General features: G+C 42.3%; 1 protein-coding gene across 4 annotated transcripts in view; it reads right to left on the bottom strand.

Moving 5' to 3' along the window:
* si:dkeyp-19e1.3 (USP6 N-terminal-like protein) overlaps positions 1–16,986 on the bottom strand; it is a 24,012-nt gene extending 7,026 nt beyond the window's left edge. The window contains exons 1-9 of one of the 4 annotated variants that reach the window (XM_032524319.1): positions 16,744–16,968; positions 15,524–15,577; positions 4,013–4,086; positions 3,515–3,600; positions 2,684–2,723; positions 2,518–2,598; positions 2,093–2,200; positions 1,878–1,987; positions 424–472 (exon numbers count right to left, since the gene is read on the bottom strand). In XM_032524319.1, the coding sequence (XP_032380210.1) occupies positions 424–472; positions 1,878–1,987; positions 2,093–2,200; positions 2,518–2,598; positions 2,684–2,723; positions 3,515–3,600; positions 4,013–4,078 (540 nt within the window). In that variant the 5' untranslated portion in view covers positions 4,079–4,086; positions 15,524–15,577; positions 16,744–16,968. Of the gene's footprint in view, positions 1–423; positions 473–1,877; positions 1,988–2,092; positions 2,201–2,517; positions 2,599–2,683; positions 2,724–3,514; positions 3,601–4,012; positions 4,089–7,016; positions 7,036–15,523; positions 15,578–16,743 lie in introns of those variants that run through there. The other 3 variants (XM_032524317.1, XM_032524318.1, XM_032524320.1) reach the window with 3 other exon arrangements.
* Between the last annotated feature and the right edge of the window lie 10 nt (positions 16,987–16,996).

Here is a 16,996-nt window from a genome sequence, read left to right on the forward strand (position 1 = left end):
AAAAAGGGATGAAACTGCCTGGCTTGGGTGGTCATGACAAATCTTACGTTTGCAGTTTTTTCTGACAGCGTATCTTAAATCGAGAAAACCAGGCTCATTTGCACTGTTTCCTTGTCCGTAAAAGAGATGTAACGTCAAAGGGGAACTTAGTTGAACGATGTGAGCACTGACTAGGGATGTGGTTTCACTGGTGGTCTGACTCTTACATTGTGTTGCTGTACATTCACACTCATAAACATAAATAAAAGATCTCACCTAAGGCTTTAAATAAGAATGAGAACTGAAGGGTTTAGAGTGCTTTTTTTTTTAAAATGGAAACTAACACACTTGATGGACTGTTGCGCCCCATACAGTGTACACAAAACTCCTCCATGTTATGTAACATAAACGTAGGTACGCACACATCTACACAGACACACTTACCGTGTTGTAAACAGAGTAAGCCGCTAGTACGTGAAACAGTGCCTGCTGCCTAGAGAGGGAACAGAGATACCACAGGTTAAAATGAGGATATGGTTCCTTAGCAACAATCAAGCAAGCTGAAACAGTGTGTTGGAGTATAGTGGAGTTTATTCTACGACGAATGAATTCCCTGATAATCAATTCCCAGAGGCCAAGACTACGGATTTCTCATCAGTAGTCAGACAGACTTAAAACAGCTGCAATTATTTTAGAGGAGGCTCAGAAATCCTGGCAGCATCCTATCATCCTGATAGTGTTTGTATAAATCTGTGTGTTTTTGTGGATAATCTGTCCCTCTACCCAGTGGTCTGAGGCCCTGCGTTCCCAACCTTTGCTTTTAAGTATTAAGGGCCTGTGTGACAAACACTGTGATCTATCAGTGCTAGAGTGACAAAAAAGAAAGGGATCAATAAAGTAAAAAAAAAAAATATTGATCACATAGTTTCTTCCAATGCATGAAGCGTCTATCCAGTTTCTATGACCAAAGGCTTGTGTGCTGAGGGGCTAATTACATCAGGAGTCTCAAACAGTGAACACAAGGCAGCTAGTGTGTGGGTGTGTGTGGTGTGTGTGTGTGTGTGTGTGTGTGTGTGTGTGTGTGTGTGTGTGTGTGGTGTGTGTGTATGTGTGTGTGTGTGTGTGTGTGTGTGTGTGTATTTAAGCGCAGAAGTAGCATTAACAAATATAATGTGGACATGAGAGGATGTGTCCCCTCCAGGCCTCTATAGTAAATACATGTCTTTTAGACAGAGACAGGAAAAGCAGCTTTAAATAGCTGTGAGTGTCTCGGTGTGAGTGAGACAGCTGTTGACCGGTAGGGAAGGAGTGGGCAGCCAGGCAGGATGGAGCGGTGTTAGGGTCTGTTTGGACTGGTGGCTTTGAATTGAAGGGGAAGTGCGTTCCAAAGAGCGAGCGGAGACCACTCAGCCGCACTCTGTCACAGTTAAACTGACGAGGACGAACCAGTAGCGCTCAGATGGCTCTCAAACTCACAGCTGTCCCACAATTGTGTTCTGAAGCTCATTTAATGTTTGTGTGATATATCTTTTTTATGTATATTGGACATTCTATAGATTTGGACAGTGTTATTCTGTACATGCACAAGATGCACACTTCTGTATGAATGCTATTTCCTGTGGGGCTTTGTGCACTGACAGGAAGACTAATAAAACACAGAGAAGGAAACCACTGCTTTGTTTGTATGTGTGTGTGTGTGTGTGTGGTGTGTGTGTGTGTGTGTGTGTGTGTGTGTGTGGAGGAGAAGGGGGGGCAGAGGTCACAGAGGTCTTTGCAGAGCCTTTGCTCTCAGTCTCACACATATAGGTACAAATTACCCAGGGTCTCTGATGTGACTAGATAAACTGAAATACACGCCGTTCCACGCAGCTTTTTGCTGAGCGCAGCTAAGAACTCACTTGACTCCAAAGCGGTCCATGAACATGATGTGGTTCCTGAAGGTTCTGTTGACGTCTAAGTCTATCTGTTTGATCTCTGTGGAGAAGTTGCGAGCTTGCTGCTTCATTCTCTGGAGGATAGAAAAAGCACAAGTATGTTATGAATGCTAGGAGATGCATCTGTGAAATTTACCCTTTCGCAGATGCATTTTAGAGTAATTTTTACGATTTCTCACCTCATATTTTCCGTCGTTATCTTGTTTGACTTTCTCTATGTCCAAAAGCAAGGCCCAGGCCTGGCCTCTCAGCTGCAGAGGGATGCCTTTATACACCCGCTTCACCAACTGAAACACATGAGACAGACGAGCAGACGTGTATGGGGACGCGCTAAACATGAACAGACGTCATGTTCACCACAACAACTAGAAGAGGCAGAGGGTCACATGTAGATGTTAGCTCCTTTAGAATGACAAGAACTCATCACAGGCACATATGTGCTCGCTTTTTCCTGTCTAGACAGGAGAGGAGGGAGGATAAGGGAATAACCTGTGGTTAAAAATGGGAATGGAAAACATTAAATAGTTGAGTAGGACAACAAAGGGAAGAGAGGGCTAAATTGAGACAGCATGTTGGTGTGGACCACCACTACTGAGTTACATACCTTTTCACTGTTCCTGTACTTGTCCCACTTCTTCACCATCTTCAGCCATTTCTCCACTCGCTCTATGTCCTGCTGCTTTTGCTGGGGAGAGGAAAGACAAAGATTCATGTGGTCCACTGCATATGCGAAAGGTCGTAAATTAAGAACGCAGGTTAAAAGTTGCTACCTTTTCTTCAAGCGCGCTGGGTGTTGGTAGCTCTTCCTCACTGGAGCAGAAAAGCAGAAATACACATGTATTAGTATCAGGGACACAGAGGATCAGCTATGTTTAGCACTGATACAAGACATCAGCATAATGTAAGGGAGAGGAGCAGAGCTAGTTCAGATACAAATCAGTGTTTCCTCTATGTTGATTTCGTAGTGGCAAAATCTCTACTGCCACGGTTACGGTAATAGGGCAGACGCACAACGTTGTTGCCTTTTAAATGATCCTGTCGACGTAATGCACCCCCCTTTGGCTGCTGCTCACATAGCAATTTAACAAGTAGAACCATTCCGAGGCTATTGGGCCCATCCAGTTTAACTCAACATACTGTTGTGTCGATGTAGTTTATTGTCAAAACGTTCGCTTTCCTCCGAGTCGACGATTAAACCAACAGCTCCACCAAAACGTCACGGCGGGTGGGTCCGCTCTAATTGGCTAACGTTCAAGTTGTCAGTTCTGTCAGCTCGTCGTCCTCAGTTCCTCAAAAAAAATACAGTTCAATCACAACTGAACATATGTCTCATTGTGTGTGAATAGAGGTGAATAAATATATATGTTTGTGTTGCAGCGCAGTGTCAGTTCCGTTTCATATGTAAAGCATTTGGCGGCGGGACGCGGGGCTGTGGTGGGGGGGGTCGGGGGGGCGGGGGTGGGGGGGGTGGTTGTTGTTCGGACAGACCTGCCCCCACTGCAAAAAAAAAAATCCTAAAGGAAACACTGCAAATAAAGGCGTTCTCCTAGAATTCCAAACACTGCAAGGAACCTGTCCGAGCTTTAAGTCGGGTAACGTACTGCAGGAAGCCGAAGCGGTCGGTGACCTTATAGATGCTGTACTCAGCATCCTCCCATGGGTCAATGTTGACGCCCTCCTGCCTGCCCTGAAACAAACACATACCATAAGCCCTGTTAGAAAATGAACGAACATTTTGAGTTCACACATTCCAGACATTACTCAGGGCCTCTCTATTCAAAGACCATCACCTCCCCTGTTTAGATGTGTTAGATACACCTTTACTGACTTTCTTTGTGCACATATTAAGTTCCAAAGAGTCAGGATTTTACTTTTTTAGTTTGGATCATCTTCAGAAAAGATATTCTTGACCTGTGGTACACTTTCTGAGCCTAACCTTTGGCAGTGGTAGAAATGTGTACCAAAGAAACAGCAAAAATGAACCATGGCTTTTGTCGAATGTTAAGCTATGAAACCTCAAGTGCATTATTTGTGTTTATCATAAATGTCAGAAGAGTATTGTCAGAGTTAGGTGATGGTATTTCTGTGTGCACACTTACCTTGTCATATTTGGCAATGATTTCAGCACGTTCCTCTGCTATCAATGTATCTATGTCCTTCTTCATGTCCAAATCTGGAGGGAAGCAGACAAAAAATGTCAGTTATGGTTACCAAAATTGACATGAACCGAATTAACGTGCCTGAATATTTACTTTAATATTTAATTATTACGAAATTGTAGCTTAGTGATTCACTGCTGGTTGTTGCTGTGGAATATGAAGAGTGTATGGAGATCACACACGTTAACCTATTCCTAGTAGAGGAGTTGAAATGAATTAAATAGTCGAACATGGACGTTTCTGCATAGTGGCCGACCATAATCGATTATAACTCAATGATGTTGCTTGTTCATTTTCCTGCAGCGACATAAACATGGCAAAAAGAGCACACAGTATGTCATATCTCCTATAAAAACTGTCCTACTTACTCATCCACCATCAACAAGGAACTGTACAGCTCAACTGGCAAATAATAGAACTTGTTGTTCTTTGAAAAAAGACGTTGCATGTCTATTTGGAGGGTGAAGACACACGCCACAAGGCCATTAGCAACTTCCTGTTAGCGAGCTTCAGCTGACAAGACGGTCGGTGTCATTAGACTTCAGCTTGTGCTCGCAGATTTCTCAGTGTGAACTTATGATTATTGCTATGCTGAACATTACTCTGCTACTTTGAAAAAAACATAAATTATAATAATAGTGACAACATTCAAAAGTGTATTTTATGTAGTAGTAGTAGTAGTATCAAATTTACAATTTTTTTTACAAAATTTAGGTTTCTTTGTCTAATCGCAATTAAATGCTAAAATTAGCTAAGGGCTTAAGGCGAATGACTGGCAATTGTTGATTGTGGTTAGATATGCCAAATTGTAATTGCATAAGTGGTTATGGTCGGACTATATATTATTATTATTATTTCAATTTCAAAGTTAATGGTTTGCACTTGACCCTATGCATTGGGGGATAGAGTTAGATGAAACGTAGAAGAATAAATCCATTTCAGATCCAAGTGGTTTCAAAAAGCATACTGAAAAAAAACATGTGAAAGCTTCTATTCTCATGTTGGACCTGATTTTGTAGAGGATACGTTACATGTGGCTCTCACAGGCGGATTAGGGCTTTTAAAAACGACTTTTCCTTACCTACCATGTTTGTCTAAATATCACCTTGTAAATCCAAATAATTTGTTTTATAAGGCCAGCTCAGGTCAGACTGCGAGTGGATCAGAACAGTTTAGACTGAACCTCTTAACCTCGCATAACATCAAATAATCTGTGCAGTGATTCTGGAACGCACTAATACTGTGTAGAACATCCCAATATTCTTCTGGTGTGTTTCCAGACTCACATGTATGACAAAAGTGACATGTAGTCATTTGCGCATCTGCCTGTGTGCAAGGGACAGACGGTGACAACTGAGGCCCGAGCTGCTGCTCCTGGAGCCTCAACCCCTCCCTTTTCCTTACATTGTAGCCTAACCCCCTCTAAGTGGTGTGGATGAGCTCTGGTAGCAGACTCGGCTGTTTAGCAGTTGTCAGGGCTGAATAAGAACAGCCTCACCTCTCGTTTGCCAGACCAACATTTCAGAGTGATGTTTGGATATGAAGAATATGCCAGTTATGCCTTGCAGCCACAGTGGCTAATAGGAGATAAAAGAAACAGAACAAAGATAAAAAACCCAGGCCTGTCGCACCCTTTGAATGTGGGCCTACTGCAAGCATCAGAGTTAAGGACCACCTGCTACTATCTATAATAAAGTATTTCTGATTCTGATTCTGGTCTTTATTTTAAGTAACAAGGTAGACAACAAGGCCTTTGTCACGCTGCAACCATAAATGCTGTCCTGGGATAGATGCCTAAGCGAAGACTTTTTAAGATGAGCTACAGCATTAGGACTAAAAAAAAAGCATAGCACATTTTTTGGCCAGTTGTGAGAAACCGAAACAAACAATTCAGTGACTTTTGAATACTTTCCCTGACCCTTGACAACATGAGTAGCCAGCTGAGGCCTCAGGCTGTGTGCATGTCTGGCATGCCTTGCACAGGTGTGAAGGCACCTGACATCTTCCAGAAACACCGTGTAATGTTTCCCTACAGACGTTTGCCTTGTGCTGACCACGACACATTTTGTCTGAAACAATGTCACATTTACCTAACATGGAGATATTCCCTAGGGAAAATGCACAGGACAGAAAGGGAGAGCTGTAGCTTTATTTTATGCACTCATCAGTTACCAAGTACCATATAAACCTGATCCCCAAAACCCCAGCATCCAGTCTTCTCGAACAAAACAACAGCTGAGCCTCTTGTCTAACAGGCGGGCAGTGAAACCAGACCACTGAACAAATGGCCTCGGCTGTTCTATGCTTTCCTTTTTTTACAATTTCCCTTTTCCCGTCTATCTCAGGTCAAATTATTTCAGGTTTTTCGAGGCGTAGGCATATTTTTCTGAACAGTGGAGTAAGCGGCCTGTCATTTGATCAGGGAGAAAAGCCTGCCTTGTACTTTACATTCACAAGTCTGCTGTGACAAGACTCAAGGAAGAAATTATGTCAAGATAAAGCTGAGTAACTTTGTGTGTTGAAAGCCTGTTTGTGTCCTCTGTTTATTTGAATATATATGGCTTATAAATACTAAATAGGGAGACTTAAAGTATCCCTAAAAATAGTTTAGTTGGCAAATGGATACCAGGCTGAACCAATAATTAAGGCTGTTTCCTGGCAACAACTCTCATCTCACAGATGAATAACGTTGTCAAGTCAAAGGCCACACATAACTAGCAAGAGTTGTAAGACATTCCTATTATAGCCTGTTTAGCCTATTCTAAGCAACACGCAACTATTTTCAAGGCTGTGGAAAGGCCTTGAAGTTAGTCTGAAGGAATACACCAGAGATGTTTTTTTTATTCTGGTTGCATGTGGGGAATTGTGTTTTCAATCACTATCTACTAGGTAAATTGGTGTAAAAGTTCTGTTGTGCTTTCATCTTTAGGTTCAAGCTGCTTACTTCCTGTGTTGAGTCTCCAGACTGCTGATAGTATTGTGTTGGGTTCAGGAAGAGAAGGAAACCAGCGACTGCCACTCCTTCAACAACAGGTTCAATGAGAACTGCAACAAGAGTGTGACAACAAAACAAAATGGGACATACTCCAACCAGGGAAAACCCTTTTATGGACAAAGCTTTAAGTCATCCAGGCTTGTTGTTTGGAGTCTGCCAGAAAGACATGAGTAACACCACAATGTGGTCAGTTCACATTAACACTACTGGTATTTTGCTTACGAGTCACCAACACAGCTGAGGTCCTCGTCAATGGGTGACCTGTCAAAGGCATTACTTCTTGCGGGTGGTTTAAAGAAATCACAGCTCTTTTCAAGTGGTGGCTAGAAAGATAGAGATGTTCCGATATCGACAACCGTATCGGCATCGCCTCTGATACTGCCTAAAACGCTGGTATTGGTATTGGGCAGCACTGGAGTTTATGCACCAATCAGATACCACGTTAAAAAAAAAAGAAATTCTACATTAAAGTAATTTATTTATGATCTTTTACCATTATAACTGACTGTCGAACTGGATGACAAAAGAAAGTTATGTGGCGTTCATTGTTTGAGAGTTTAACCTGAGCCAGACGGACAACAAAGTAGAAGTATACAGCTGTTAAAACATAATAAAATACATAACACACTGGTATTGGATCAGTATTTTGTATAGGCCCATATGCAAGTTCAAGTATTGGAATCGGTATCAGGAAGCAAAAAATGGTGGCTAGTTACGCTGGGAATCAGGGTGTCCAGCAGATGAAAGTTGGAGGAAAAAAATAAGTAAGCAGCAGAGAAGGTCGCTGAGTGGGAGAGAGACTACGCAAATGCAGTGAAACATCACACCTGGGGGAGTGTATACCGGTAGTTAGTAGGGGAGGTGTCTTTACTGTAGGAGTGAGACCAAATATAGAGAGGAACAGAATCATTCATTTGTACATTTTCTAGAGCTTTTAAGTAGATTATAAGATGAAAATGTAAGATGGGAGTAAAAATGTAGGTGCAGTGAGCCCGAGGTGGTGAGAAAGTGGTGCGTACAATAGGCCAGTTTAGACACTAAGCAGACTGTGGGCCAGAATGTCAGATAGCTAAAGAACCCACTTCCCTGTATGGCTGATAACCTGCTTACTTACAGGATACAAGACTTTGAGCTTGGGGTTGAGTTGACATCATTTCCTGTTATGACATAGAGCTCTAAATCTAGCTTGCGTATAAAAGTTCTCAGTGCACTGCTGTAACCACAAACAGCTTGCACAGCACTCTGAATCACATCAAGCTAGGAACACGGTTTTAAGCAGAGATGCAGCAGTCTAAAAACTCCTTTGCGCTGCGTTTAGCCCTGGTATGACCCACATGCCCTATAGTGTCACAGATAACGTCAGTCTTTAATGAGACGGAATTGCAAGGACAAATCATTTTATCACATAGACTTGCAGGGAGTGAAAGCTGTAAGCCGGTCCCTGCATGGAAACCCAAAAGGCCATTTGTTCCTTTTTTTTACAGCCTAGTAAGCTAGTTTATGATGCAAAAACAATAAAAAGTAAGAGAAAATGAGACTTAGATCTGCATTGCACTATTAGTGCTCTGCTCATTAGCAGAATGTCCACACAAAAAAAAGGAAACTGATGACATTCAAATGAGATGTTTTCATTGAAACATAACATATCCATTCTGCTGCATTTGTTTACCCCATTTCACTGGGATGATTAAGCACATGTCCTCTTTTAAATATACTTCTACACTTCCTTGATCCATAATCAGCTGTCTTTTGGCGTTTAATCAATCTTAATCTGAGCAGCAGTCAGAGCAAAATCAGATGACAGACTGAGATTAGAAGGAGTCTGGCAGTAGTCAACTAACTGTGTGAGCCTGGAAAATCTGAGTGCAGCGAGCGACATGGGACTGATAGTGAGGGTTGTGTATTTACTGTGTGTGTGTATGTAAAGTATGTGTCTCAATGTGGGCAGACATATTGAGCTTAAACCCTTAAGTGAAACTATATGAGGTGGTGAGGGCGCAGTGGATATGACACATGCCTTTGGTGTGGGAGGTCTGGGTTTGATTCCCACTGCGATACATCAACCAATGTGTCCCTGAGCAAGCTGTTTGACCTCTGACATATACGGCAATTGTAAGTTGCTTTGTGTCAGCTAAATGACATGTAATGTAATGTGTGGAAAGTGTAAACCAACCAAACCAAAGATGGAAATAAGTTGTGTTTCATCCTACTTACAGATTTTGCATTGAAACCCAAAGAAGCAGATTCATCTAATTCTAAGATCTGATCATATTTTTTATAGAGGAGCTTGTTTTGTGGCTGGCAGGCATTCAAACCCGCGACCCAAACTGCTGATGGCGTGACGAAGGATATGATGACAGATGTTTGGTTCTTTTCACCACTGAATGATTAGTCAATGCTGCGTGGTCAGCCAAAGGACGCTAAGGCTCCGAGATCAGACAAGCTTGGGCCATGCACTCATTCAACCTGCTTACCCTCACAGAGCATGCTCCCACAACAGCCTATCATATATCCCTGTCATTATTATCAGTAGCCTCAGTCGGTCATGTATTACTGTCCTGCACGTGCTATAGATTCACTGAAATTACCACCCCACCCAAACCAAAGGCAACCTTTGAAAATACCACCTTATTTTGATGATTCATAAATAGGTCCTCAGGGCATTTCTCCTCATTTGTGTGTCGGTCTCCAGTATACATACCTCTTATAATATTTAGTTTCTTAATGTGATTGCACAATGTAATGTTGTCTTTACAAGACTTTAAGATACAGATAACACACATTAAATGTATTACTGTTGCAACTGTGGTAGAAGTAGGTTATCATTTCAGGAATTACTGCAGTATAATTCACTAAAATAAACTTCAAAGAATGAACATTAGCTGTAGGCGCGTGGTGATGGTGGAGAACAGGCCTATCATTCCAGTTCAGAAAAGGAAAGAGGCTAACAAACTACCATATGGCTCTAATTTCCACATGAACAAGTCTGTAGTCCCAGATGGCTTCAGAGCTCCAGTTGTTAATGGGTGTCAGACACACAGCGTGTGCATGTGAGCATGCATGTTTCCAGAAAATAGAAGAGAAAGAGAACGATGGGGATCACTCTAGGAGGTGGCTTCTCTAGTTTAAGCAGGGGCGAGGTGGCTTTGGAAATTAAGTCGGAAATGTTGCAGATTTCTCTGGGCTGTTAGTAGCTAGTAGCTCCTGTCACGGTTCACGTATTCCTGCCAGAGAAATGCACTCTGCGCAGTTGACAGGAAATTAACAAAAGACTGTTACGATCTTTCGTTTATTTCCTCTCAACACAACGCTGATTTGTTATAAAAAGGGGGCCCCTCAGAGATTAAGAATATCACTGATGGCGTTTTTCCACTGCATGGTATCTACTCGACTCGCCTCTACTCACCTTTGTTGGTTTTCCATAACCAAAAAAAGTCCCTGGTACCTGCTAACAGGTACTTCTAGTACCACCTCAGTCGAGGTTCCGAGCAAGCTGAGGCGATACCAAAAGGTGACGTGAAAACCTGCAGACTGCTGATTGGTCGGAGAGAATCCTCACTAATCACTGCGTCGTCATTGCTAGCAACAGACAGGGGTGTCCTGAACAGACCCGCGGCCGAGGCGTGTTGAGCAGGTACCATTATTTGAAAAACGCCATAAGTCGCCCCAAAGGAAATCTGAGCGGGCTGGCGTACAGCCGCCTCTTTCTTTAAAAGGAAGGTATGGCGTCCACAGGGAACTCACAGAGATACAGGGATGCTCAAACTGGATAACTGAGGCCTGGAGCAGTGTTTCCTTTAGGATTTTCTTTTAGCAGTGGGGGCAGACCTGTCCGATACAACAAACGTCCCGTTCCCCCGGCTCGGAGGAAAGCAAACGTTTTGACAATAAACTCCATCAACACAACAGTATGTGGAGTTAAACTGGACGGACCCAATAATCTCTGAATGGTTCTATTTGTTGTTGAATTGCAATGTGTGCAACAGCCAAAGGGGTGTGTGTGTTGGGGGGGGGGGGGGGGGGGGGGGTGCTTTATGTCGGCAGGATCATTTAAAAGGAAACCGTGATCACATTGTGTGTCTGTCCTATTTCTGAGACCGTGGCGGCAGAAATATTGCTGTGGCGGGTCGCCACTACAAAATCAACATAGAGGAAACACTGCTTGAGGCTCTAGTGTAAGCCAGGGAGGGATTCAGTATCAGTGCATGATACGCAATTACGAGTAACTGGTATAAAAACATCTTGTACTACTAGGTTTTATCTTGTTTGCCATCTTCAAGCATGCTGTCCGTATTGATCAATACCAAACGTGTGGTTTGCAGGTGTGATGGTGGACAATGGCCAATTGTTTACCCTAACCCCAGTGATTCTATTCATAGTGGCTATTGACTAGCAGCAAAGCATGACAGTGTGCTAAAGTATCTCTTGACTGGATTGAAGAGACTACTGAAACCATACATACTAGAAAATGAACTTAAGCAAGGAGAAGAATGATACCAAATTAGGCCAATAAGAGAAAACTGCTGGGAAGCCTTGATAGGCAGCCACAAAGTCTCCTGAACAATACATTCCTTGTCTTTCTTTCTGTCTGAGGCCCTCTCTCCTCCTCAGTCTCCCTCAAATTATTTTGGACGGTGTAGGGTTTGTGTTTATGCACACTAGAAAATAACAGCGACAAAACCCTGTGCGACCCAGGGGCAAACCATCCAGAGCACAGGGACTGGGGAAAAAAAGCACATGGCTCAGAATAGCTTGTTTTCCCCAAGGGGCTTTTCTGTCCTGGTCCCCTGTGTGTTACCACTGTCACTCTGCCTTCTCCTATTTGCAAAGCTGAGCACATAGAACACAGATGCACCAACTACACTCACCAAACCTTTTCACCATCTTAAAAAGCATGTTTAAGTATTTCACCCTGCATCTGACCTGGCCTGAGACCCGTCTCTGTTCCTTGCTGCTGCCTCCCCAATTACCTGGGGGGTCGGTCTAAAAATAACAATGACCACACAAAGTTGTAGATGCTGGAGTTGCAATAGGCCAGCCAGAGAGGCCTTTTTTTCCCCATAGTGGGGAACTTTTTCAAGGGGTGGTATGAGGACAGGAACGTCAAGGGAACGGTATTCATAAACACAAAACCACAGGATCTTGCTGAGATAGCCACATTCTCAGAAATGGATCTTCTTCCTATAGCAAAGGATGGAGTCGTGATACTAGCAGTGAAGCCAGAGCTCTCTTAGAGTTTAAATAACTAGTTTTATTACATTTGGTTATCTTAGTTTTCATCTTCAAATTATGCTTACAAGCACAGAAACAGAGGATTGTGGTACATGGAAGGGGAGCAGCCTTACAGTGGGGGGGGGGGGAACTCACACTGGATGGGAATTTCACCGCAAGGAGGTTAAAAAATTTGGAGCCAACAAATCTAAAGTGGCATCTAAAAAAAGACACAAACTAAAGACAATAATAGAGGGGAAATTCCAAGTCAGCCCAATTTAGTCTTTAAATAAATGCCAAAAGACAAACAGATATCTGGGTTATTATCCCATAGAGCCATCACCCATGTCCTCAGCGGTGTATCTGTTCAGCCTGAGTAACAATCTAGGATTGACAATGATAGTGTGGGGGATAGACTTGGCTCATTTATAGGCTGACTCCGCTCATGCAAATTTCACACTAGTTCCTGGGAGAGAAGCACAACCTGAATCAAATGAACCAAGACATGGTGGTGCAGTGTGATTATCACACTGTGGAGCAAGTAGGGCTGCAGCTAACTATTGTTTCCATTATCAGCTAATGTGTCCTCGTATGAATTCATTGATCCATAATTAGCAAATGAAATGTAGGATAAAAGTGAAAAATGCTCATCACAATTTCCCAGATCCCAAGGTGACATCTTCAAATTGCTTGATCTGTCTGACCAATAGGGGTGGGAATCACCAGACACCCCCCGATATGATATCATCATGATACTTATGCCACAAATTCTGTGATATGTTGCAATTTATAACCTTTTTTCAAACTTCTCATTTTTCCCAATTTCAAATAATGAAAACTTTGTCAACATATGTTTTATCTAAAAAGATGAAATTCTCTGTTTGTTCATATCCACTTCAATTTTACTGCTGAAAAATGGGATTGTCAAGAAGACAAACTGACCAACACATATATAATAAAAGATCCATACTTGGTATATGTGTATCGATACAGTATTGCCACAGAAAATACCGCAATACTATGCTGTATTCATCTTTTCCCTCACCCCTACTGAACAACAGTCCAAACTCAAATATTTAAAAAAATATATCACATTTGTAAAGCTTGAACCAGCAGCAGTTTGGTATTTTTCCTGTTAAATTACTTAAATGATTAAGCGCTTATCAAAATAAATGTTCTGTTGATTGACAAATCAATCAGCCTATTCTTCTAATCACTGTAGCACTCATGGCCATTCTAAACAGTTATAAGAAAAAAGGCTACTATACATATCAATGTCACATCATATAGGCTAATATTGTATGATGTAATTACTTGATTAGGTCTGGGATTTGGCTGTTGTAATATTGGGATGTGTCTAAAAAGATGTATTTACACCATAAGGAGATTGCATTACAGTAATAGGATACACTTTTCTGAACTTATTATATTGCTCCATCTTAGTAATGAATGTCCTATTCATGGCTATCGTCGCACACAGTGCAAATATCCAAGTATTAGGTCAGAAATATCACGAGAAATGCCCTGAGTTCTCATCCACTGGCGAGCCGAAGCCTTTGCATGTTGTATCTGCGAGGGTTTCCTCCCACAGTCCACACACATACCAGGTTTGTTGAACTTGAACTGGAAATAGCATGTAGGTGTAGGGTGACAACCGGTCTGCGGTGTACCCCTCACAATGGCCCAGTGTGTCCGGAGACAGGCTCCAGGACCTTGTTACCCTGACCAAAATAAGCAGGGATTTGGACATGGGCTATATTTTAAAGACATCTGGAAAGATAACACTGAATCTCTGAAAAGACATTTCATGAGTCACACAGCAGGGCTAAAGCCTCTCTGTCTTCTTTATAGTTGGCAAAAGGCTTCACTATCTGGTGCGTTTTGTGACACCCAGCGTTGGGTCGTTGACGTCTATCATAATGCCGCCATTCAGGCAGACAAAAAGGCTATTGATGCCTCTCTACAAAAATAATATCACAACAGAATACAATAAAGGCTGCCGATTGAAGAGATTTATGACAGAACCATAGATGGTAGATAGTAATACAGCTATTAAACAATATTGAGTTGATGTTTTTTCATCAGTAGTGTTTTGTTACCTATATGTATCATTTGCAATGCTGCTATAATGCTTTAATCCAGAAAAGAAACATGTACATCAATGGTTTTTGGTACCTTGTGCAGTGAGATATGTGGCGATTTACGATAGAGAAATACAAAAAAACATCATCATCACCTCTGACAGTAGGTCTGCACAATTAATTGCAATTTTCAAAATTGCGATATGGAGTACTGCAATATCCAAATCGCGGGGGGGGGGGTTTAAACCATTCTGAATGAAGTATTGACGTGCTGCAGACACGTCCCGGCCAACAAATTACATCCTACAGACTAAAGAAAACATCTTTGTTTTGTACAGATCCTCGCAAAAAATTACACTATAAATCAATTTAATTTTTTAGATTTTAATATTTGTCAATGAAACTGAGAATAATGATACACAAATGATCATTCCCTCAAATATCGTGAATCATATCGCAATATCAGTCAAAAATAATCGCAATTAGATCATTTCCTCATCTCGTGCAGCCCTATCTGACACAGTACTTAAAAAAAGGCTAATGCTGCTGACTGAGGCCCAGTGGCATAAAAACCAAATAAGGGCTCACATGCTTTGAGTCACGCATGGCTGACATCCTGTTGGCATCAGAGAGGGCAGTCAGATAGTTGTGCAAAAGAACATTCAAGTCCCTGAAAGCTTTCTACAAATAAAAGTTCCGTTTGCACCCGTTTCTCTCATTCAAACGGTACAGCTGGATTTAGCAGTTCAAAGATCAAACTTCTCCAGCAAGGCGAAAAGTTAACAATTTCCATTAATTTGGCAAAGATGAAAATATACACCAAATGGGATGTGATTATTAATACACTGATCGAAAAAGAGTTTTAGGGGAGAAAGTCCTGTGTCTCCAACCCCCCATTTTTTAAACACCCGGGTTGTAAACGGGCACAATTGGTCGACTCACTGGGACTTGATCTCTCAGATCAGAGAGGGAGTGCCACATTGAACAAGAAAAGAAATGAAATGAGGAGGGACGGGTGGGATCTTCCGTGCTCCTCGTCACACAAACGTACACCAACAGTGCTGTCACCTTTCCATTGCTTCCTCCACAAATCACAAGCTGTGGTTCACACATTAGCATGTGCTCTGTGGACGTGCGCATGTACGGCTAAGAGAAAAAACTCACCATTATACAGATCTTGACAATCTGTGGACTGATTTGTACTGAGATAATTGGATCCTGTGGAACCCATAAGCATAGGACTACAAACATGCACACGCACAAACACATTAACCTGTCTCCTTTGCTGTCCTCCACATGCATTTACAAGCACAAATTAATGACATTAGTGCATATTTAACTGTGAGGAAATGGCTAAAGATAATGTGCACTTGCCATTAGCGACCTGCACATCTGCTACATTACACTGAAAACAAAAACACAATGAAGGGGGGTTGGGGGGGGGGTGCAAATGACAGTACAACAATGACCACCAGACATCTGGTAGAGGATGACAGCCAAATCCTGCTGGAGATCTTTCACTGTCTGTAACCTCCCCCACTTCATGTATGAGTCGCCCAGTTAACCCTCCAAATGGGACCACGCATGGCATGACATGACAAATACAGACCAGGAACTGGCCTACTTCTGGACGTCTGTTGTGTGTGTTCTGGACTGTGTAGGGTAAAAGCCAGCGTTCTCCAATGACGAGAACTATGTCTCCCTTAAGAAGTAAATACATAACCTGGACTGTTGTCTCGGTTACAATTATAGTTCCTGATTCCGACACATGTCTCGTACCTGCTGTGTAACGATATGCATTAATTCAAATGCGGAACTTAAGGATGTCAATGAAACAGACTGAGAGTAAGATGCATACGCAGCCAAACATTAAACATATACTTGTAGTGTGTAACCAAAAAAATTAGAACAGAGAGACGGTTCACGTTACTCGCCATCCTAGCCAGGGTTTACATGCCATTAAACAGCTGGAAACTAAACCCGTGAAGAGTGATGCAAAATTAGAAATTCCCCTAGAGAAGCGCTCGGTCACTGTTCCTACCACAGAGGGTTTGTTAAGCTAGCCATCTACTCTTACAGTAAAATGTATCCGTTCCTAGAACAGGAACCAGCATAAATCTTCATTTCTGTAAGTCACGTGCACATGGGACACCCCAATCTAACGTTATCCACAGCTCTACGCGAGCGAGTAGCCGTTGATTGCTTCCTTTAATGGTTTGTTGTGGATTAGGCGAGTTGTAAAAACACAAAAGGACCAGATAAGGAGATTCGGGCGACAAGTCTTTTGTTGCCAACCACGTTTCCAGCGCCAATTGTAAAGTGAGTGAAGACTGAAGAGTAGCTATTAGAGAAGATAACGTCCAGTAACGTCAGTCGCTGCTTACCTTTTGGGGGTGACTTCCCTTATTCTGCTGTGCTGTACCTACAAGTAGAAACAAAATCCACTATTCGCATTATTTCTTCATCTTATTGTCCAGGTAAGCGGTCGCCAAAATACCGTCACTGCGCTTAAGGTTTGTCCCCGACTGTCGACTAGTTTCGCTGAAATCAATGCTGGTCAAACGGACGCACACCCAGGTCCACATGCCGCGAGCTGGCAGCTGCTGTTGTGACACTGGCAGACCAGTGACAGTACGA

Source organism: Etheostoma spectabile, chromosome 8, assembly GCF_008692095.1.
Source record: "Etheostoma spectabile isolate EspeVRDwgs_2016 chromosome 8, UIUC_Espe_1.0, whole genome shotgun sequence".
NCBI lineage: Eukaryota > Metazoa > Chordata > Actinopteri > Perciformes > Percidae > Etheostoma > Etheostoma spectabile.